Genomic DNA, 23,590 nt, shown 5'->3' with positions numbered 1-23,590 from the left:
AGTTTGGGGTTAGGTATGAGCTGTTTCTTAGTCAGCTTGCTTATTCTAATTCCACTTTGCAAAGCCAATAGACTGTTAAAGGCATGCTTAGTACAGTATGTTACTTCCAAATACTGTGCCTACTTGGAAATTGAGTATTATACCAGTGAAGGGATTAGGAGACTTTTCGTTGGATGAACAGTGATCACTACCTGAAAATGTGAAGACAGACCATCTCTAAGAATGTACCAGACAGCATAGTGATGATGGGACTTTGGAGCGGATCATTGGAAACTGAGGATATTCCCAGGACGGGGGCGTTTAAGGATTACAGCAGCGAAAGCTTCGCAGATCCTCCTTTATTGAGTGCAGAACGGTGTGTTACATAACAGTTAATTTCGTGTATGAATTTAGAAGTAAAATCGCCGGAAAGTACAGTTTTCCTCGGTTTCATTGTGTTGCTGGCTTCTCACATTTACAATCCATCTGTGCCCATTTGAACTGGGGAGACTCTATCGTCCCCTTCAGATTTAACTGGTTGGATTTCATGAGATCAGTGTTAAACATCTGTACCTTTCCTTTTTGATCCCATCCTGCCCCCAGTTCAGCTGAAAGAACATTTCAGATGGTCTTCTGGTAGTTCTTGTGGTGTTGACCCTTTCCCGCTCCAGAGACCGGGCTTTATTACCAGCCTCCCGTGAACCAGATTGAAGATTCGTACCGAAAACAAACATTGAGAGGTGTTTATATTTATCAGCCGTTGCCATTTGTTTGCATACGGTCGATTGGCGTTTCTGTTAGATCCGATTGGTATAAATGTGATAGTAAAATAAACTGAGTTTCAAAATTAATCATTCATGTTTTGCAAAGCCTGGTGTATTGATTTGAAGAGTTGGGAGGAGGGAGAGCTGCTCTGCTCTGCTCTGTTCGGATATGAAACCTCACAGTAAGGATCACAATTCGGGAACCCAACTACAGATCAAGTAAGTCTGGGCGCTGGAGCAGATCTGCAGACTGTGTGATCTGATTGATTTCCAAGCTGCTTTCCCGGTTCCCAGTCAGTGTCAGATGGAATTTGCCTGAGTGAAGCCACGTGTCAGAGAGTGTGGGGGAGCGGGGACAAACCAGAGAGGGGGGTTCCGGGCTCGGAGCTCCTTTAACCGCAAGGAAATGAATGGAGCCTTGCAGCGGATTCCTTCGCAGAAATTAATGCCACACCATCATGTCTTTCGTTTGGCTCCCGAGTGCTGATTCACTGGAAGTGACAGAGAGGGAAGGTTCCTTCAAACTCGCCGCATGAAGATCAGGGTGAAGAGTCTTTGTGATCTAGAGATTAAAAATGCCTATGCACCCAGTGACTGCGACTTTAATGTACAGGGGTATCTATACGATCCCTGATATCCTCACCAACCAAGACCCTATAGACATACCTGAGGATGAACTGGAAGGTTAGTGCTATCCATCTCTCTCATTACACATCTTGGCCGTGTTACCTATGTGACATGTTTGTTTTATGCCATACCAGCAACCTGCGTTTAACGGCACTATCACATCCTAAAAACTGTTGCTGAGAGGGAGCCGATATCTCTTCCCAGTAAAATAGAGGATTCTGTGGAAATGTTTCATTGTATGAGATAGAAGCGTTTATAAACAGGTGAGTGACAGAGCGAGTGCATTAGATAGCGAAAGATAAACAGAGGCAGAACCCCCGTGATAAACATTGCCACAATCACAGCTGGAATAAATGCAGGGAAAATTAAGATAATGGGTAAAGGGGCCGAGTGTTTGGTTGGAATACCGAGCATTGGCATTCACTGCGCGTCTGCTGGTACAGTTTTCATTTGCCATTAGTGGGGGGACCAATTTGCCTTGTCCATATCGATTTAATTGCTTTTATTGTTGGGGACAATCTATTCAGAATGCATCTTAGGGCTAAGCTGGACAGTTTACACCAAAGGCTCGATGTCTCCAGCCTTAAATATCAATCACTCAAATAATCCATAGATATTAGAGGCAAATCAAAAAACATTCCCTGGGCGCATGAACAGGTCTTGTGCCAACGTGCGAACGTGTTGTTGGATTTCTTATTCATCTGTTTCCGCTCTGTGGATAACTTTAAACAGTGGTTGGAATTTTATCATAGAATTAAAGCAGTTTAAATGGAGCGATCTCACATTTATCTATCTCTCTTAATAGCCTGCTGCTAAATATATACACGAATATCTGCATATATCCATGAAATCAGTTGCTCCTTTGAGAATTTTGTCACGATCGTCTTCATGAATTAGTTGCACAGGTAAATGTTCGAGAGAGCAACAGATTGGAGAATGAATCTTGTAAAACTGTTCCAAGTCATCAACAACCTAAGACCACTGAAAAATTACATCCAAAATGACGCGAGCTTTTGGACTCCTGTCTACATGTTCCAGTCGTTGGTGTAACTTGATAGAACCAGAATGTTATAAATGAGCTAGCGCGTCTTACAGATTATACATTAACCTCAGTATGAATTTCATTAAACCTCGCTTCTCCCAACAGAGATTCGCGAGGCTTTTAAAGTCTTTGACCGCGATGGAAACGGCTTTATCTCGAAGCAGGAACTGGGGATGGCGATGCGATCACTGGGTTACATGCCGAACGAGGTGGAACTGGAGGTGATCATACAGAGACTGGATATGGACGGTAGGAGGCAGAGTACAACTTCTTGCATTCCATCACTCTCTCATCAAGTGTCAGAGTGATTAAAAACAATATGCGCTGTGATTCAGTTAGACATATTTCAATCAACACAATGATTTAAATTCAAGAGTTCGCATTGGCTGTTAATCAACTTCCATTAGCTGCAGCAGAAATAATTTGTCGATGACCTGGTGCCTGTCGAGTTCAGTTATTGGGAAATGTTTGCTGAATTGGTCATTCGTTGATTTGCTCTGAAACGTTGGCTTTCTACTGCACTAGAACCCGATCCCATCTAACCAGAGAATCGAAAACAGGGAGCTAAGTGGGTTCTGGAAAGGTTAACGTCCACAGCTGCCAATTCATATAAATAAGGGCCTGGGAAAGCCACAGATTTCACATCAAATATGATCCAACTCAATCAAACAAACAAAACTAAATAAAATTTGAACAGGGTGTTCATGTTGAAGTGCTGCTGTAGATGCGAGTGTTTAGCAAAGCAAATAAACCACACTGCAAAGAAGGTGGAAAATAAAAAAGGTGGAAGGTTTACTGCATTCTCACTTTAAATCCATGATGTTATCTGGCAATGGCGGGTCCCAGGCAATGATGCTTAGCTCCAATAAGATTGGGTATTTTTTAATGGGAGTTAGTGGCTATCTGCAATTTAAAATGCCAATGACCGCTTTCCTGAGCCCACTGTGTTTAGCTGGTATCAAGGAAATGGTCTCCAGTTCCCCGACCATTGTTTACTGCAGGATAAGTGTATCTAAGAGGTTCTGAACGGCAAAGTGCTTATATGTTTGAGGTGCATCAGCCTCAAGCATTTTGAATTGTCCGGATGTAATCTCGTCATGTTTGGGCTGATTATCCAACCTCGCTGCAAATTGCGTTTATTAATGTGGATCTGCTTGGCCGGAATTCTAATGTCAAGAGGATAACATTGGATAGGAAGATTGGTCTTTGGCTATTGAAAAGTAAGTCAATCTCAGAGCACAACTGTGTCCTAATGATCGAGGGGAAAGAGCCTTAATTTGCCGCGCTTTTTTCAGAAGCTCTGAGCAGCAAATTTGATGTTCTCCTTTATTCGAAGATGCCAAAAGGCAATTCATCTCTTATGTGCGTCGCTAAATACTTGTCCAGTCAATTGTTGTACTGTTGTGTTGTCTTTTTCAGATGCTTCATAGTGTTTCAAAATTGCAAATAAAGATATTATTATAGCCTGCACACTCGCTGCGGATAATTTGCTACATCAAACTGAATGATAGGATAACAAAAGACTGTGAGGCAGATTGCTGCAAATGCGGACCATTGTTAGTCTGCGGGCTTAATGACCGCTTCTGGAGACAATAAGAGATGAGATTTGTTGAGGGAAACCCCGTTACTGTTCTAAGCAAAACTTGATATCAGGACAACTGGTGGCAGCGAGATAGGAAAATGTCGCTCTCAGGTCAGGCAGGTTCTTTAACATTGAAATTCGACCAGAATAGGTTAAGGTAATGCCCAAAAAGGGGAAACAACTTGAAGTACTCAAACTGGAGTCAGAATTGGTGATGAATAAGCCACAATGTCAATGCCAGTACGAATTGCGCCAACAGAAGACGAAGCGACAAAAATCTAACGCAAATGAACCTCATTGGCACGATGAGGAGAAAAAGCCACAGGCTGATCTCACATTGGAACAGATGGTCATATTTGCAAAGCAGGTAAGTGTGGCCTGGTACAGTCGGTCCATAACCTTGTACATAATATATTTACTAAATCTAACCTTCTTCCAAATTTGAATAATCCTGAGGACACAGATGGTTTCTTCAGAAGATTTGAATTGTTAATGAGGAAATTCAAGGGCGAACAGAGAAGTATGCAAGAAAGAGTTTGCATTTATGTAGCATCTAATACCTTTCACATCCTCAGGATGTCCCAAAGTGATTCACAGGCAATTAATTACTTCTGAAGTATAGTTACTGTTATATAGGCAAATCCAACCTCGAATTTGTACACTGAAAAGTCTTACAAATGGCAAAAGAGATAAATGACCATTTAGACCACTTTTGGTGCTGTTGATTCAGGGTCGAGTACTGGCCTATATACTGGGAGAACTCCCCTCTTACATACGAACATATGAATTAGGAGCAGGAGTAGGCCACTCAGCCCCTCAAGCCTGCTCCGCCATTCAATAAGTTCATGGCCACATTTCCACCTACCCCCCCCCTCCCCCACACACACACACACACACACACAAACACACCACAATAACCTTCCACTCCCTTGTTTATCAAGAATCTAACTATCTCTGCCTTAAAAATATTCAAAGACTCTGCTTCCACCGCCTTTTGAGGAAGAGAATTCCAAAGACTCACTACCCTCCCAGAGAAAAAAATTCTCCTCATCTCTGTCTTAAATGGGTGATCCCTTATTTTTAAACAGTGATCCCTAGTTCGAGATTCTCCCACCTGCGGAAACATCCTTTTCACATCCACCCTGTCAAGACCCCTCAGGATCTTATATGTTTCAATCAAGTCACCTCTTACTCTTCTAATTTCCAGCAGATACAAGCCTAACCTATCCAATCTTTCCTCATAAGACAGGTCACCCATTCCAGGTATTAGTCTGTACTGCCTCCAATGCATTACATCCTTCCTTAAATAAGGAGACCAGTACTGTACACAATACTCCAGATTTGGTCTCACCAATGCCCTACATAGCTGAAACATAACCTCCATACTTTTGTATTCAATTCCTAATTATGTGCTGTACCTGCATACTAACCTTTGGCGATTTATGCACTAGGACACCCAGATCCCTCTGCATCTCAGCGCTCTGCAATCTCTCACAATTTAGATAATATGCTTCTTTTTTATTCTTCCTGCCAGAGTGGACAATTTCACATTTTCCCACATTATACCCCATTTGCCAGGTCTTTGCCCAGTCAATTAACCTATCGATATCCCTTTGAAGCCCCCTTATGTCCCCTTCATAAGTTACTTTCCTACCTATCTTTGTGTCATCAGCAAATTTAGCAACCATACCTTTGGTCCCTTCATCTAAGTCATTTATATAAATTGTAAAAAGTTGAGGCCCCAACACAGATCCCTGCGACACACCACTCATTACAGCTTGCCAAACAGAAAATGACCCATTTATGCCGACTCTCTGTTTCCTGTTAGCTAGCCAATATTCTATCCATGCCAATATGTTCCCCCCTACACCATGAGCTTTTATTTTCTGCAATAACCTTTGATATGGCACCTTATCAAATGCCTTCTGGAAATCTAAGTACAATACATCCATCAGTTCCCTTTTAACCACAGCACATGTAACTCCCTCAAAGAACTCCAATAAATTGGTCAAACATGATTTCCCTTTCACAAAACCATGTTGACTCTGCCCGATTACCTTGAATTTTTCTAAATGCCCTGCTATAATGTCTTTAATAATAGCTTCTAACATTTTGCCTAAGACAGATGTTAAGCTAACTGGCCGGTAGTTTTGAATAAAGGAGTTACATTCGCTATTTTCCATTCTAATGGAACCTTCCCCAAATCTAGGGAATTTTGGAAAATTAAAACTAACGCATCAACTATCTCATTAGCCACTTCTTTTAACACCCTAGGATGAAGTCATTCAGGACTCGGGGACTTGTCAGCCTGCAGCTCTAACAATTTGTTCAGTACCACTTCCCTGGTGATTGTAATTTTCCTGAGTTCCTCCCTCCCTTCCATTTCCTGACATACAGCTAATTCTGGGATGTTACTTGTATCCTCAATAGTGAAGACCGATGCAAAATATCTGTTCAATTCATCTACCATCTCCTTATTATCCATTATTAATTCCCCAGTCTCACTTTCTATAGGACCAATGCTCACTTTGTTAACTCTTTTCTTTTTCTTCTTTCAGTAATGCCACCAGTTCTTTTACTTCCACCCAAATAGGCAGACAAGGCCTTGGCTTAACAATTCAACCAAAATACACCACATCTGACAGTGCGGCACTCCCTCACTGCTGCACTAATGCATGCTCGGATTCTGGCATAAGTGTGAACATTCATGACTCAGAAACAAGGGTGCTGGCATCAAGCCAACATGATACAAAAGCAAAATTCTGCAGATGCTGGAAGTCTGAAATAAGAACAGAAAATGCTGGAAATACTCAGCAGGTCTTGCAACATCTGTGGAGAGAGAAACAGAGTTAACATTTCAGGTCTGTGACCTTTCATTAGAACAGACTAAAGTTAGAAATGTAATGGGTTTTGAGCAAGTGAAACAGGGGAGGGTGGGAAGAACAAAAGGGTCTGTGATAGAGTGGAAGGCAGGAGAGATTAAATGGCAAAAGTTTTTATAGTGCAAAGCTGATACTGTCACTCAGCGGTAATGCATTGACTCTATTTTCTCGTGTAGAAGCTCTTTCATGTATCATCATAATTCAATGAATTGCACATTTCCAAAATATTTTAACCTCATACTAAAAATTTCAATTAATTGAAAGTAGCTTCAGTTTTAGAATGCTTTCAGAGGTTCATGTCTCTGAATAACTGAACAATAATCTACTTCATGTAATGAGCAACCAGCGATATTAGGAACATTTAGCCAGATGCTAAGAAATAACTCCTCCATATTCCCAGCCTCTCTCAACTTTGTAAAGGCACGGAAACATCAGAATGGATTTTACATCTTCAGGCCCTTGTGCCTCCTTTATTATGAGCACCTACACTTTCAGGTGTTGCAGCAAATGCCCAATACAGTACTGGATTTCTAAGCTGTTCAATGATGGGTCAGGGCCACAGTAAGGTTGAGGCAGCAGCAAAGGTTTCAACACAACCAGCTCCAGCAGTGATATTGCATGATTTATTAAGTTTTTTAAGTTAATTGCATGTGTAACACCTGTCCCTAATTATTGGTTGAAAGACTTACTGCTGTGTTGAACCTATACTGAAATTTGTTAAATGACATTAATACTGCTCAAAGTAGTCTTAACATCTGGACTGCTATTGACCATATGTTGGTCGGTCAGTGTACAAATGATCAATTTTTACCCATTGTGTCTTATTTTTAGGTTGTTTCTAGGTCTATAGTGAAAAATACAGAAAGTAATTAGGTCCCTCTATACCACTATTTACTTTAAGCATGATTTTAACATAATGCCAGAAATCTATCAACTGATTTTCCTTTTAAAAATCCAGGTATACATTGAACAGTGTTGTTTCAATTTCAATTGATGAAGAAAGTCAATATTTGAGCGGTGTTGTGCATCCCTACAAGTATACGTGCATTGTTCTTTTTGCCCCACTCGCATACAGACACTGTGAATGAACATGTTGACATACTATATAAATGCCAGTCTTTTTCTTTTCTTTACAATGCCTCATTTCTCTTGTGTTGTTTGCTTATGGAAATTCACGGTGTAGACAAGACATTTAGGGATGGTATTCTTGTCTTTTCTACTTTTAGGAAAATTATAGACATGGATGTAGATAGAAAGCGCAAAGAAGACATTTGTCTGTGTTTAGTGTTGCTTTGAGGATTCCTACTTCTCCAAAATTGAATTAACAAACATTAGCAAACATGTTCTTTAAATTTTGCTTGGTAAAGACTTGCCAAAGGTCATTTATGAGGAAACCATAAAGCATTCAGTTACTTAGTTAAATCAAAAATAAGACATTTTAATCAGACATTAATAAGCTTAACAGATAGGAACATTTTGAAATATCACCAAGTTCTTTAAGGAGGAGCTGTTTCAGGTACAGGCTAGGTATATTCCAACAAGGGAGAAAGGTAGGGGAACCAAAAACAGGGTTCTTTGGATGATGAGGGCAATAGAAAATATGTTGAAACAAAAAAAAAAGAGGGTGTATGACGCATGTCAGGTGAATTCTTCAAGCAAGAACCAGGCCAAATACAATAAGTTAAGAGGGGAAGTGAAGAGGAAAATTAAACTGGAAAAGAGAGAATATGAGAATAGAATGGCAGTTAATAGAAAGGGAACCCAAAAATCTTCCATCAGCATGTAAATAGTAAGCAGGTAGTAAGAGGCAAGTGGGGCCTATTAGTGACAAAGGAGGTGTTATCTGCTTATAGGTGCAGGGGAAGACTAGAATACTTAATGAGTACTTTGCATCGGTGTTTACTAAGGAAGAGGATGCTGATAAAATTGCAGTAGAAGTAGAGATGGCAGAGCTAATGGATGGAGTAAAAATTGATAGGCAGGATGCACTGAAAAGGTTGGCTATGCTCAGAGTGGATACGTTGACAGTTCAGATGGCTTGCTTCCCAGGTTGCGAAACGGTGGGAGTGGAGATAGTGGAAGGGTTTTCCATAATCTTCCAAACCTCCCTAGATATGGAGGAGGTGCCAAAGGATTGGAAACTGGCAACTGTGACACCTTTATTTAAGGAAGGGTGAAAGGATATTCCTAGTCACTACAGGCCGGTCAGTTTAACATCAGTGGTGGGTAAGGTTTTAGAAGCAAAAATCAGAGAAAAAAATCAACAAGAAATTTGAAAGGTTTCAGTTAAAGACAGCCAGCATGGATTTGTAAACAGCAGATCGTGCTTGATTAATTGAATTTTTTGATGAAGTAGCAGAGAAAGTTGATGAAGGGAATGCTGTGGATGTTATCTATATGGGTTTTAAGAAAGCATTTGATAAAGTACCACATAAAAGGCTGGTTAATAAAATTGAAGCTCATGTAATAGGAGGGTCAGCGTTGACTTGGATACAAAATTGGTTTAAGGACAGAAAACAGCAAGTCATGATAAATAGTTGTTTTTCAGACTGGAGGATGGTAGACAGTGGTTTTCTCCAGGGTTCTGTGTTAGAAGCACTGCTTTTTTGGAATATGTATAAATAACTTAGATATTAGAATACAGAGTAAAATTTCAAAATTTGCCAATGATGCCAAACTTGGAGGTGTGGCAAACAGTGAGGATGATACCAATCGACTGCAACAGGACATAGATAGCCCAGCAGAATGGGCAGACAAATGGCTGATGGAATTGAATTCAGAAAAGTGTGACATGATGCATTTTGGCAGAAGGGATAGGGAGAGGCAATATAGACTTAATGGCACAATCCTAAAGAGTGTCCAGGGACAGAGCAACATTGGGGAGCATGTGCACACTTCCTTGCATGTGACAGGACATATTGAGAGACTATTTTGCAAAGCATATGGAATCTTGGGCTTCTAAAATAGAGGCTTAGGGTACAAGAAGCGGGGAAGTTATGCTGAATATTTATAAAGCTCTAGTCAGGCCACAAATAGAGAATAGCGTCCTTTTCTGGTTGCCATACATTAGGAAGGATTTGAGTGTCCTTGAGAGGGTGCCATCTATGAGTCAGCTTTGACCACCTACGGCAAAAGTGCGAAGAGAAATGCAGACTGGTTTCAATGTCATAATGAAGAGCTGGAACCTGTCATAGCCGCTAAGCGCATTGCACTGTTGAACTACAAGAAAGCCCCCAGCGATTTAACATCCGCAGCACTTAAAGCAGCCAGAAGCACTGCACAAAGAACAGCCAGGCGCTGCGCAAACGACTACTGGCAACACCTATGCAGTCATATTCAGCTGGCCTCTGACACCGGAAACATCAAAGGAATGTATGATGGCATCAAGAGAGCTTTTGGGCCAACCATCAACAAGATCGCCCCCCTCAAATCTAAATCAGGGGACATGATCACTGACCAACGCAAACAAATGGACCGCTGGGTTGAGCACTACCTGGAACTATACTCCAGGGAGAATGTTGTCACTGAGACTGCCCTCAATGCAGCCCAGCCTCTACCAGTCATGGATGAGCTGGACATACAGCCAACCAAATCGGAACTCAGTGATGCCATTGATTCTCTAGCCAGCGGAAAAGCCCCTGGGAAGGACAGCATTACCCCTGAAATAATCAAGAGTGCCGAGCCTGCTATACTCTCAGCACTACATGAACTGCTATGCCTGTGCTGCAACGAGGGAGCAGTACCCCAGGACATGCGCGATGCCAATATCATCACCCTCTATAAAAACAAAGGTGACCGCGGTGACTGCAACAACTACTGTGGAATCTCCCTGCTCAGCATAGTGGGGAAAGTCTTTGCTTGAGTCGCTTTAAACAGGCTCCAGAAGCTGGCCGAGCGCATCTACCCTGAGGCACAATGTGGCTTTCATGCAGAGAGATCGACCGTTGACATGCTGTTCTCCCTTCGTCAGATACAGGAGAAATGCCGTGAACAACAGATGCCCCTCTACACTGCTTTCATTGATCTCACCAAAGCCTTTGACCTCGTCAGCAGACGTGGTCTCTTCAGACTACTAGAAAAGATCGGATGTCCACCAAAGCTACTAAGTATCATCACCTCATTCCATGACAATATGAAAGGCACAATTCAACATGGTGGCTCCTCATCAGAGCCCTTTCCTATCCTGAGTGCCGTGAAACAGGGCTGTGTTCTCGCACCCACACTTTTTGGGATTTTCTTCTCCCTGCTGCTTTCACATGCGTTCAAGTCCTCTGAAGAAGGAATTTTCCTCCACACAAGATCAGGGGGCAGGTTGTTCAACCTTGCCCGTCTAAGAGCGAAGTCCAAAGTACGGAAAGTCCTCATCAGGGAACTCCTCTTTGCTGACGATGCTGCTTTAACATCTCACACTGAAGAGTGCCTGCAGAGTCTCAACAGGTTTGCGGCTGCCTGCAATGAATTTGGCCTAACCATCAGCCTCAAGAAAACGAACATCATGGGGCAGGACGTCAGAAATGCTCCATCCATCAATACTGGCGACGACACTCTGGAAGTGGTTCAAGAGTTCACCTACCTAGGCTCAACTATCCCCAGTAACCTGTCTCTAGATGCAGAAATCAACAAGCGCATGGGAAAGGCTTCCACTGCTATGTCCAGACTGGCCAAGAGAGTGTGGGAAAATGGCGCACTGACACGGAACACAAAAGTCCGAGCGTATCAGGCCTGTGTCCTCTGTACCTTGCTCTATGGCAGCGAGGCCTGGACAACGTATGTCAGCCAAGAGCGACGTCTCAATTCATTCCATCTTCGCTGCCTCCGGAGAATACTTGGCATCAGGTGGCAGGACCGTATCTCCAACACAGAAGTCCTCGAGGCGGCCAACATCCCCAGCTTTTTCGCACTACTGAGCCAGCGGCGCTTGAGATGGCTTGGCCATGTGAGCCGCATGGAAGATGGGGCAGGATCCCCAAAGACACATTGTACAGCGAGCTCGCCACTGGTATCAGACCCACCGGCCGTCCATGTCTCCGCTTTAAAGACGTCTGCAAACGCGACATGAAATCCTGTGACATTGATCACAAGCCGTGGGAGTCAGTTGCCAGCGTCCGCCAGAGCTGGCGGGCAGCCATAAAGGCGGGGCTAAAGTGTGGCGAGTCGAAGAGATTTAGTAGTTGGCAGGAAAAAAGACAGAGGGGCAAGGGGAGAGCCAACTGTGTAACAGCCCTGACAAACAAATTTCTCTGCAGCAACTGTGGAAGAGCCTGTCACTCTAGAATTGGCCTTTATAGCCACTCCAGGCGCTGCTTCACAAACCACTGACCACCTCCAGGCGCTTATCCATTGTCTCTCGAGATAAGGAGGCCAAAGAAGAAGGAGAGGGTGCAGAGGAGATTTACCAGAATGATTCCAGGGGTGAGGGATTTTAGCTACAAGGTTAGGTAGGAGAAGCTGAGACTGTTCTTCTTGGAGGAAAGGAGATTGAGGGGTGATTTGATAGAGGTGAATGAGATTATGACAGGTTTAAATAAGATAGACAAAGAAAAGCTGTTCCCGTTAGCTGATGGTACAAGGACTCGGAGACACAGATAAAGGTTTTGGGTAAGAGATGCAGGGGTGATGTGAGGAAGAACTTTTTTACGCAGTGAGTGGTAATCGCCTGGAACTCGCTGCATACATGGTGGTGGAAGCAGAGACAATTAATGATTTCAATAGGAAATTGGATGGGCACTTGAAGGAAATAAACTTGCAGGGCTATGAGGATATAGTGGGGCAATAGCACTGACTGGATTACTTCCCAATGAGCTGGCATGGATTCGATAAGCTGAATGGCCTCCTTTTGTGCCATTATGACCCTGTGACTCCATAATTGTGCTACATTGCACCTCGAGTACATTTTCTATGGGACATAATGGAGCCAAAAATCCCAGAAAATGTTCATTAAGATCAGGATGCAAGTGGTCCTCAGCATGGAAATTGAATACTAGGATGCTCAATACCAATATCTTAGTATTAGAGATATCTTTATATAAAGATGAAGTTCAGTTAATACAATAATCTATTTTTGGAAAACTAAGTCAAGATACCCAAATTCCTTACCCAAAATTTACTGCTCAGGCAAATGAAATAGTTTGAAAATGTTAGTAGTTTTAAAGGTCAACCTAATCTGTTCCAGTTTGCAAGATAGATTTGGATGAAAAATCTGTTCAATCCATTTGATCTCGTCTTTCCAGAATATTAAGTCTACAAATGATTACACTTAAGGATCTTAAGTACTGACAAAGTAAGTCTCAATGCTGGAGTAGTTCTGCAGACTGTGACCTGACAGATTTCCTTTACCAGTCCCTGTTCAAGTGCTTTAAATAGTTTGGGGTATACTTAGAATTAGAAGTCGGGCCTTATATCTCAAACAGTTTAATTCTAACACTGTCTTGTGCTGTGTTTTCAATGTGTACTTTGTTAGGATGAGCCATTATTATTGGAAGCCAAATTAATCCTTTACATTAATTTTAACTTATTTAATTTGAAAACAAATTACAAAATGATAAACGTACTCTATTGGTCCATCTGTTCATTTTACTTTAAAAATATCTGTTCAAACGTTAACATAGTTTAATGCTATGGTTGCCAGCACTTAATGCAATCTGTCAATTAAAGAGTGGATGACAAAATATTTGACACTGATAGCATTATGAAAAAAATGCTTCAAAGATTAATGATGAATCATCTGTGGTTTGGTAAGAATGTACAGTTTTATCCCAATTTAACTAAGCTCAATTAATTCAATTCATTTAGGTCAAATGGCCATATTTTCATTGGGTGTATTAGTTATTTTAAAATTTAAAAAATAGATTGAACAAACAGGGTGACCAGGATCGATGGAAAGCAATAATACACGTTTCTTCTATTTTTACCAATACCCTGAACCTTGCCCCCATGTGAAGATGTGTTCAGGAAATTATTGGTGGAAGCATTGACTTGTTAAGGACTATTAAAGCTTTACAGCTGTTTTTTATGAATCAAGAAATGTCAGGTCAAGACCTTTTGTCATCCTGAAATATTTTTTAAACATAAATAACTATGATTTAAATGAATTCAAATATTTCATTGATTATATAGTTTGCACTTTATTGCCTGTTCATGGTAAATTTGTTTGCAAGGACCTTCTATGTAAATCAGTTAAGGTTAGCCTATTGAAATGATCAGATAGCTTTTTGTTTTTAAAAAAATGGGAATGGAATATTAATGGAGCAAGTATTAGATTTCTTTCTGTTTTAATTGATCTTTTCCTAACTCCATTTCTTGTTGTGAGAAACAATCAATGTTTTACATTATTTTCTCCAACTTTGAACTAATGAGCCATAACCCTTCTGCTTCAGTTATTGAATACTGAGTCTCATCTCACAGCATTGGATTTCTTTAAAAATATATTATGTATCTGGCATATTGTCAAATGAGCTTTTATCCAAAAAGTAATATTGTACTCAAACTGACATTTTCAGTAAAATTATTATAATTCAATTTCATATTCATATATTGTATTCTAAAAAGCAGCTAAAGATAAAATCCAAAGTGTGTTGCTTGACTTTAGGAAGTAAATGTTTCTATCAGCTGGCATCATGCTTAATTCATTCTCACTTTGGAACAACTGCTTACTACATCTCCTTGCACCTGACATGTGTGCAAGCAGTTCTCCTTCATGCCACAGAGCATCTAGGCATAAAATCAAAAGGCTTCCTCCATCCCATGGGCCAAATCCAGGGACAAGTTGCGAGGCAGATTCGTGGCAAAAAGGGAAAGTGGCAGCCAGGAGAGGGAGCTCCAGCCGCCACTGAAAGGGGAGTTAGTCTCAAGGCAGGCATGTCTCCTTACTGTTACTGACAGGTGGGAAATGGTATGGGGTGAGTTGCACTTTTCACCTCTCAACTTATCGTAGATAGCTTTTTAAGTGTTTTAGGCCCTGAGTGTTTTAAGGGTCAAATAAACAGACAGCAGGTTTTCATGTAGGTTTAAAAAGAAAGATAACTATGCATTAAACAATACCCAAAAATGTTTGCAACCTCACCCAAGCTTCCAATATTGACAGGCAGGAATCTCATGCCCTTTATGAGCTGGAAGGATCCAGCCTGCCATATTGGTATAGGTTAAAAAAAATGCATCTGGGGTAAGTGCCTGAAACAGGCATTCAGCTATTTCCATATTCAAATTACTCCGTTGAGGCCCCCTGTGTAAAATTGGGTTGCCCTGAACACAGCCATCGCTTTCAAAGGGTAAGTTTGTAAAAAATATATACATGAATGTGGAGTCAGGAGGAGTAAGAGTGCTTCTCCCAACTCCACATTGAAGTTGTGGGCTGCTGCTAGCCACCACTCGCTCTTCTCTCCCAACCACCGAACTGACCCCCGTTCCTCCGATTTCCCAATCGCCCAGTCACAAACTTTTAGCCTTTACCTTACAGTATTGAACTATCATATCTTTTTCCCAGTAAGCAGGGATACTTACAAATTCTAATGTTGCAATCATTAGAGTAATACCATTAGGACATAGAATTAAAATAAAATGATTTCACAGTCTATAACCTTGCCCAGTAGTGTATGAAAGATTAGCAAATAATTCAAGCTACACATTACTGGCATTAAAGTGTGATAATAAATCTATTATATTAAGTGGGGGATCTGCATGTTCCCAAGTATCAATGCAATCATGTTTAACTTATAACATTTCATTTTATCCTATGCATGGTCATTTTGAACTTCCATTTCTTTCAGCTATTAGATGCTTTGCAGGACTTACTACAATATATCTGCATTAAGCTGCAAGGAATTCTCCACAAATCAATGCTGCTTCACGATTAGCTGTCAGGAGGAACAGTTTAAGTAGGACAGCTGAATAATGCACATTTTTTCCTCATTCCCCTCAAGGTGGGAAATCTCATTATCACATTAAGTTCCGTCTTGTAACCCAGCTGAGAATGAACAAAGCTCGCCTGGCTGATGTGTGCTGCAGTCAAACAAGTAGATTTTTTTATCTCACAACTTGGCAACACTTTGGAGGACTTAAGTAATAGTTTAGATTTAAACAGAAAAAGAAAATCTGAAGATAATCAAGAATGAAAGATAGAGCGAGAGACAAAACAAATCCTACAAATAAATTCAGGAAGTACTTTACAAAGAAATCCTCATATATTGGGCCAGAATTTGCTGCCAAAATAGCGGCAAGTTTAATGTTCATGGCATTATTAATGAGGAAGAAATAGCCCGTGAGTTGCAAATTGTCACAATTTACTAGACAGTTTGCACCCCTCCACCTTTAAATTCACAAAAACAGCAGTTCACCCTCAACATCCCTGTGAGTTTCAAAAAATTGCTGCAATTGCACATACACTGCCGATTAAACGCATCACTGAATATTAGGTCTGGTGACTTAACAAGTGTAAAGACAATGCAATGCTACTAACTGTACAGTCTCATTCCTGCAGACAGCAAATTGTTCTTGGAGACTTTTAAAATTTATAATGTTTTAATTTTTTTCTTACTTTTTCTTTCTGTCTCTTTTTCTCTCTCTTTTAATTCAGTCTTTCTCTCTATTTCTGTTTCAGTACTTGATTTCACTCTAATTCACCCTCCTTCTCTATTGTTCTGCTGTTTCTTTCTCAATCCTTAAATCTCATTGATTATGGAAATAGACTGTTGGGCCCATCATTCACTGAAATTCCAGATGCCCTGTTGCCGTCACACTGCACCATTATCAGCTCATACTGCCAGCAATTTGCAGCACAAGCTGAAGGGTGAGGGGAAAAAGTGCAACAAACGGAATATACTGTGAGATGCCCTGCTCCAGCAAATTCTGGGCCATTTTCAGTACATATTAATTCTTCCTGTTCCACTAATTTTTCCTCTTACCAATCATTCATGCACTACTGGGTAAGGCTATAGATTGTGAAATCATTTTTTTTCATTCTATATCCTAATGATATCATTCTATTGGTTTCATGATCAGAACATGTAAGAGTTCCTGGTAACTGGAAATGAACTGTGCTGGTTCAATACAGTAAGATTAAAAAGTAGTACAAAAGTAAAATACTGCAGATGCTGGAAATCAAACAAAAACAGCAAAGGCTGGAAATACTCAGCAGGTCAGGCAGCATCTATGGAGAGAGAAATAGAGTTAACGTTTCAGGTCTGAAACGTTAACTCTGTTTCTCTCTCCACAGATGGAGCCTGACCTGCTGAGTATTTCCAAGATAAAAAAGTATATCAGATGTACTGTAGAAGCAATTCGAGTTTATTTGCAATTGAACGGATAATTGGATTACATTTACATGGTACCCCAGAACCCTTTGAAGTATTTTGTTGTAATATTGAGTTGAGTTGATTTGTTATTAACAGACAGGAAACACAGCAGGAAAATTATCACAGGAAAACGTCATAAAATGGACAATAGTTGTTTCACTAATTTAACTGGCAACTGCTGTCATTGGGATTGGGGAAGGGTTAATGAAATCCAATTAGAGCTCATTTATATTTCATATTTGCTTAATAAGAAAGTAGACTTCCTCTTAAAACTCACACCCGTTCCTAGCATTACTATCATTAGGAAAATTGGATGATGTCAATAAGGCAGAAAATAGTCCACTATAATTTAATATGCAGTATGATATTTCCTATGTATCAAGGAAGAAAATTTTGCCAACGCAATGGTAAACAAAGAGGCTTTGGAATACTGGGTGTGATAAAAATAGTAACATAGAAACATAGAAAATAGAAGCAGGAGTAGCCCATTCAGCCCTTCGAAGCTGCTCTGCCATTCATTATGATCATGGCTGATCATCCAACTCTGTTCCCGCTTTCGCCCCATACCCTTTGATCCCTTTAGACCCAAGAGCTAATAGATAAATAGATTTTTAAAAAGGCTGGAAGCACTTAAAGTGGATAGATGATCTGGTCCAGATGGGATGCATCTTTGGTTGCTATGGGAAGTAAGGGTAGAAATTGTGGAGATGCTGGCCACAATCTTCCAATACTTAAGCAGAGGGGTGGTGCCAGTGGACTGGAATATTGCTAATGTTGCACCTCTTTTCAAAAAAGGGGAGAAGAATAAACCCAGCAACTACAGGCCAGTCAGTTTAATGTCAAAGATGGGGAAGCTTTTAGAATCAATAATCCAGGAGAAAATTAACAGCCACTTGGACAAGCAAAAACAATTAAAGGACAGCCAGCACAATTTTTTTTTAGGGGCAAATGGTGTTTGATTAACTTGAGTTTTTTGATGAAGTAATGGAGAGGATGGATGGGGACAGTGCAGTTGATGTGTATATTGGCTTTCAAAAGGTGTATAATAAAGTACTACATAATAGGCTTGTTAGCAAAATTGAAGCCTATGGGATAAAAGAGATCGTAGCAGCATGAATACAAAGTTGTCTAAGGGATAGAAAATAGAAAGTTGGGCTGCATGGCTGTTTTTGAATTGGAGAGAAGTATACAGTTGTGTTCCCCAGAGTTTGCTATTTGCCACTGCTGTTTTTGAGATACATTAATGACTTGGACTTGGGGGTACAGGGCACAATTTCTAAATTTGCAGATGACATGAAACTTGGAAGTGTAGCAAGCACTGAGGAAGGTAGTAATCGAGCTCAAGAAGACATAGACAGGCTGGTGGAATGGGCAGACACATGGCAGATGAAATTCAAAACAGAAAAGTGTGAGGCGATACATCTTGATAGGAAGAATGAGGAGAGACAATACAAGCTGAATGGTACAATTATAAAGGGGATGCAAGATCAGACAGACCTGGGAAAGTTTGTGCACAAATCTCTGAAAGTGTTCCGGCAAGTCATATAACTAGGGCAGTAGAGAGGACTTTAAACTAAATAGTGGGGGTGAGGGATTAGGTGAGGGAAGATATTAATTTAAAGAGAGAGGAGAAGGCAAGAGAACAAGATAGCAATAAGGATAATGATAATCAGGGTGTGACAGTGCGTAAAAACACAAGAGTGAGCCAGCAAATAAGACTAGAGGTTGTGAACTAACAGAACGGGGGGAGGGTTCGGGAGAGGTGAGATTTAGAAATCCATAGAGAAAGGCCAAGGCATCACCACAGTATAGCGTTGTGGGCAAAGACGAGCAAAATGGGACAGGAAGGGGCAGAGAGTTTAACAGAAATAGTACATCAGCAAATAAGGTGATAGAAGGGTACAGAAGCAAAAAAATGAAATTAAACGTTCTATATCTGAATGTGTGAAGTATCTGCAATAAGATAGATGAACTAGTGGCACAAATAGAGGTACATGATTTAATTCTAATCACCATTACTGACAATGGGGCTGGATTTTATCAGCCCTTCGGCGTCATGGATTGTGGCGGAGAGGCCTGTAAAATGCTTGCGGGAGCGGCCCACCACGGCCCACGATGCCAAGAAGGCCCCACTGGATATTAGTGGTGGTGGTGAAGCCTCAGTGCGGCCCCGGAACCGCTTGGCAGCGGGGCCTTCATTAAAATATTGAAATGAGGTTAATAAAATGCAAATCAATTTACCTGCTCCCAGCGACTGTCCCACGCCGATTTTACGGCCGCCAGCCGTAACCCGCGTGCCTTTGGAACTCCATACGGTGGGGAGGGGGGAGCACTAAAATTATGAGGGCAGGAGGGGGGGAGCAGGAAAAACAATCCTTATTGGCTGTGGGGATGGTGGAAAGGGGTTTAGGGTCAAAGGGAATGAAGTGCAGCGGGGGGGAAAGGTCGTGAGTGGGAACTCACATTTTTGGGGGGATCGGGCATAAAACTAAGTATTTATGCGTGGGCAGGGGCGGGTGGTGGTGAGGGGATTACAGATGTGGACAAATCTTGTTTGCAATTTTTATCGACCGGCACCTTTAAATATTTAAATGTCTCCGGAAGGGCTTGAAGCCCTTTAGAAATGGCTCTGCCGCCTACACAGTGGCATCGGACGCCGTTGCCGGGGGGCGGATGCTGTCCCCTCTACGTCACCGGGGTGGTCACTCCACCCCCTCTACGTCATCAGGGGTGGCTGCTCTGACCCCTCCATTTAAATGAGCCCCCGCGCGTAATATCAGGGGGACTTTGCAGCACGCCACCGCGAAGCGCAGTGTGTTGATAAAATTCAGGCCATGGTTAGCTGGTGATCAAAGTTGGGAAATAAATATTCCAGGGTACAAAATATATCAGAAAGACGGACATAATAGCAAAGGAGGAGGGGTAGCACTGATAGTAAAGGATGACATATGAGGATTGTGAGAAAGGATCTGGACTCAGAAGATCATGAAGTAAAATCAGTATGGGTGGAAATAAGGAATAGCAAGAATCAGAAAACACTGGTGGGAGTAGTTTATAAGCCCCTAACAGTAGTTATACCATTGGACAGAGCACTAAGAAATTCTCCCACATTCTATGAATGAATAAAAAAAAATTATTGAAGCTTGTAACAAAGGCAAAGTAATAATTGTGGGTGGGGGGGTGGGGATTATCTTCATACAGACTGGGACAATGAAATTGGCAGGAGTGGTCTAGAAGATGAGTTTGTAGAATATTTTCGGGACAGTTGGAGCAATACGTTGTGGAGGCAACTAGGGATAAAGCTATCTTAGATCTAGTATTGTGTAATGAAGCAGGGTTAATTCGCAATATCATAGTAAAAGATGCACTGGGAAACAGTGATCATAATACCATTGAATTCCATATTAAGTTTGAAAGTGACATGCTCCAATCGCAAGCAAGAATCTTAATCTTAAATAAAGCCAATTAAGTAGATATAAGGGGAGAACTGGCTAAGGTAAATTGGGTAAATAGAGTAAAAGGTATGGCGGTAAATGAACAGTGGGAAACCTTTCAAGAAACAATTCAAAATGTTCAACAAAAATACATTTCTTTGAAAAACAAAAACTCAGCCAGAAAGACCCATGCATGGCTCACTCAGGAAGTTAAGGATAGTATTAGATTAAAGGAAAAGGCTTACAATGTTGCAAAAAAGAGTAGAGGATTGGGAGTGTTTTGGATAACAGCAAAGGGCCACCAAAAAGGAAAAAACAGAATGAGAGTAAACTAGCCAGTAATAATAACAGATTGTAAGAGGTATAGGTATATCAAAAGGAAGAGAGTAGCTAATGTAAGTATTGGTTCCTTAGAGAATGAGACTGGGGAATTCATAATAGGAAACAAGGAAATGGCAGAGGCTTTGAACAAGATGAGATTTGATAGAGGTCTTTAAAATAATGAAGGGTTTAGATAGAATAAATAAAGAGAAAATGTTTCCAATGGCTGAAGAGTTGATAATCAGAGGGCACAGATTTAAGGTGATTGGCAAAAGAACAAGAGGTGACATGAGGGAAAGCTTTTTTTACGCAACGTGTGGTTAAGATTTGGAATGCACTGCCAACAGGATGGTGGAAGCGGATTCACTCGTACCTTTTAAAAGGGAATCAGATAAATACTTGAAGGAGGTAAAATTACAGGACTATGGAGAAAGGGCCAAGGAGTTGGACGAACCGGATTGCTCGTTAAAAGAGCCAGAGCAGACTTGATGGGCCGAAAGACCTCCTTCGGTGTTAAACGATTCTATTATTCTATATTGCAATACAATCCTAAAAAATTTACTATCATGTATTTCCAGCTTATAGAACAGATTCTTAGTAGTTTCCTGTGAAACATTACTTAACCATGTTCAAACTCCACCATACAATTTATTTTACATTTAAAAAAGTGATCTATTATTATTGGCTATCAGGTAACAAAGGAATAGTATTTATAAAGGTTATGGTGATCAGTATCAGCCTCTAAGCTGAATCATTTAGCCTGATTCTGCACAGAGGTCAAGACTGAATACCACAACCTTTACAACTACTATTCCTTGGTTGCTTGACAGCTAATAATCATATATTACTCTGGGTGTGGAGTTTTGAGACCAAGTGAAAGCTTTGGCTTTGCCTGCAGTCCAGTAATACTTGTGGAACACAATATGTTTGTCCAGGGAAATGAACAGGAATGCTACCTTTTATTTACAGTTATGGCATGTTTGCCACATGTAAAGATCCTACATGAGGTGGAGTGCAGCCATTTGAACCCAGCTCCTAGTGGGTTTGTACCAAGTGCCTACAGCTTGGTAGAAAAATTAACACCGAATTGGTAATCTCCCTGGGATGAAATGGAAGAATAGTTGATGCTGAAAATGGAAAAATTAACAATGGGAATGCAGGATGTAACCTCTCACGTTGATGTTAAGGCACATTTGAGGGGGGAGGAAGGTTTCTAGCAAAATCATAAACCTGTTCTTTAAGAATGCAGAAATGATTTTACTAGAAGTAGGGACCAGAGGAAATCTCCATGAGCACTAAACATAGTAACAAGAGCAAGTCTTCCCCAATTATTGACATAGATTAGAAGATCTTTGCTTTGTTTCTTGTTTTACAATCCCTGAACAGGAATTACTTGATTCTGATACCAACTGACGAAAGTAAAATAAATATTCAATTTCTCAGCACGGATATCCCTTACCTTGCAGAGCACAAAAATTCACCAAACAAGTAATGCATGTACCAAATAAAATAATCTACTGTCTGCAAGACAAGATAGGGTTTTCATTAATATTTTCTTCTCCCAGTAAAAAAAAAGGACTGCAGTGTCAGTGTGAATTGCGGCAAACAGCATTTTTGCTGTTCACATCTGTTCCTGCTTCCCATTAATTGCATTATGCACTAGGGATCCAGGTTCAGGTACATTCCGAATCCTTCCCAATGGTGATTTGAAGTTTTAATATTGCACTCCAGCTGTCAACTCTGACACATACTCATCACTAGATTGCCAAGGACTTAGACGGATAACCATACTACGTCCTTCATGTCCAAAATCAAACACCTACCATTTTGAAGGTGGAACACACATAAAGAGTCATTTTGACCTCAGTGTGTTCCTGCCACCATCTTTGAAAAGGAGAAATAAGCCAGGTACCTGAAACAAAATAGGCAAAATTCAGATTATCCAAAGAGGACAATCAATTTGGACTATTTTGGATTATGATTTTTAACTGCATGTTCATTCTTAATACATGCAAGGATGTTAAAGGTGCTCCCTCCTAAAGACGTAAAATAATCAACATTTGCTGGACAGCTTTAACAAGAATTCATTAAAATATTCATAAATGAGCCTGGTAGATTTGATTATCTGTAGGATAACCCTTTAGACTTGAACCTGTACCTTCTGAAGAGTGAAGTCATCTGCTCTCTTGCTGTTACTTTAACGGTCATTAATAATTATATCCAGTAATTGCTTATGTTGTCACTCACTTCTGTAAATTACTCATTAGTCAGTTACTGTAGCTCTATACTGATGCTCACTGCTATATGATTACTTTCTATAAATTAAATCGAAAATAAAATGCAAAGCAATCTTATATAATGGTCAATCTGTGGGAAAGACTATCTGCACAGAAAGTCAGTGTAATGAACATTTAATAATATGTTCAATGTACATTAATAATTTAGATTTGGACTCTTATTCACGGTCAGTTCCAAAGATGATAGTGAAGTTTGCATATAACAATCTTCTCAACTGCAAATGTGCCAGTTGTTTTAAGATGCTGTTATATACTGGTGACAGGTTTTCAATGATGTCTTAACAGCATGCAGTAAGTAGCAGCCTAAATGCTACGGTATTGGCATTATGGGAGCAGCTTTTAACATTTGTTCTCAAATTATGATATAAATGTA

At 40.6% G+C, this 23,590-nt stretch overlaps 2 protein-coding genes across 18 annotated transcripts in view; one reads left to right on the top strand and one right to left on the bottom strand.

The window, feature by feature from the left end:
* The window catches only part of zmat5 (zinc finger, matrin-type 5), a 331,963-nt gene that overhangs the window by 173,580 nt on the left and 134,793 nt on the right, over nucleotides 1-23,590 (bottom strand). The window lies entirely within an intron of this gene.
* LOC137382740 (calcium-binding protein 7) overlaps nucleotides 1,319-23,590 on the top strand; it is a 52,318-nt gene continuing 30,046 nt past the window's right edge. The window contains exons 1-2 of the mRNA XM_068055075.1: nucleotides 1,319-1,427; nucleotides 2,518-2,661. Coding sequence (XP_067911176.1) covers nucleotides 1,319-1,427; nucleotides 2,518-2,661 — 253 coding nt within the window. The remainder of the gene's footprint in view (nucleotides 1,428-2,517; nucleotides 2,662-23,590) is intronic.

Source organism: Heterodontus francisci, chromosome 23 (assembly GCF_036365525.1).
Source record: "Heterodontus francisci isolate sHetFra1 chromosome 23, sHetFra1.hap1, whole genome shotgun sequence".
Taxonomy (NCBI): Eukaryota; Metazoa; Chordata; class Chondrichthyes; order Heterodontiformes; family Heterodontidae; genus Heterodontus; species Heterodontus francisci.
This window is presented reverse-complemented; position numbering and strand designations above follow the sequence as displayed.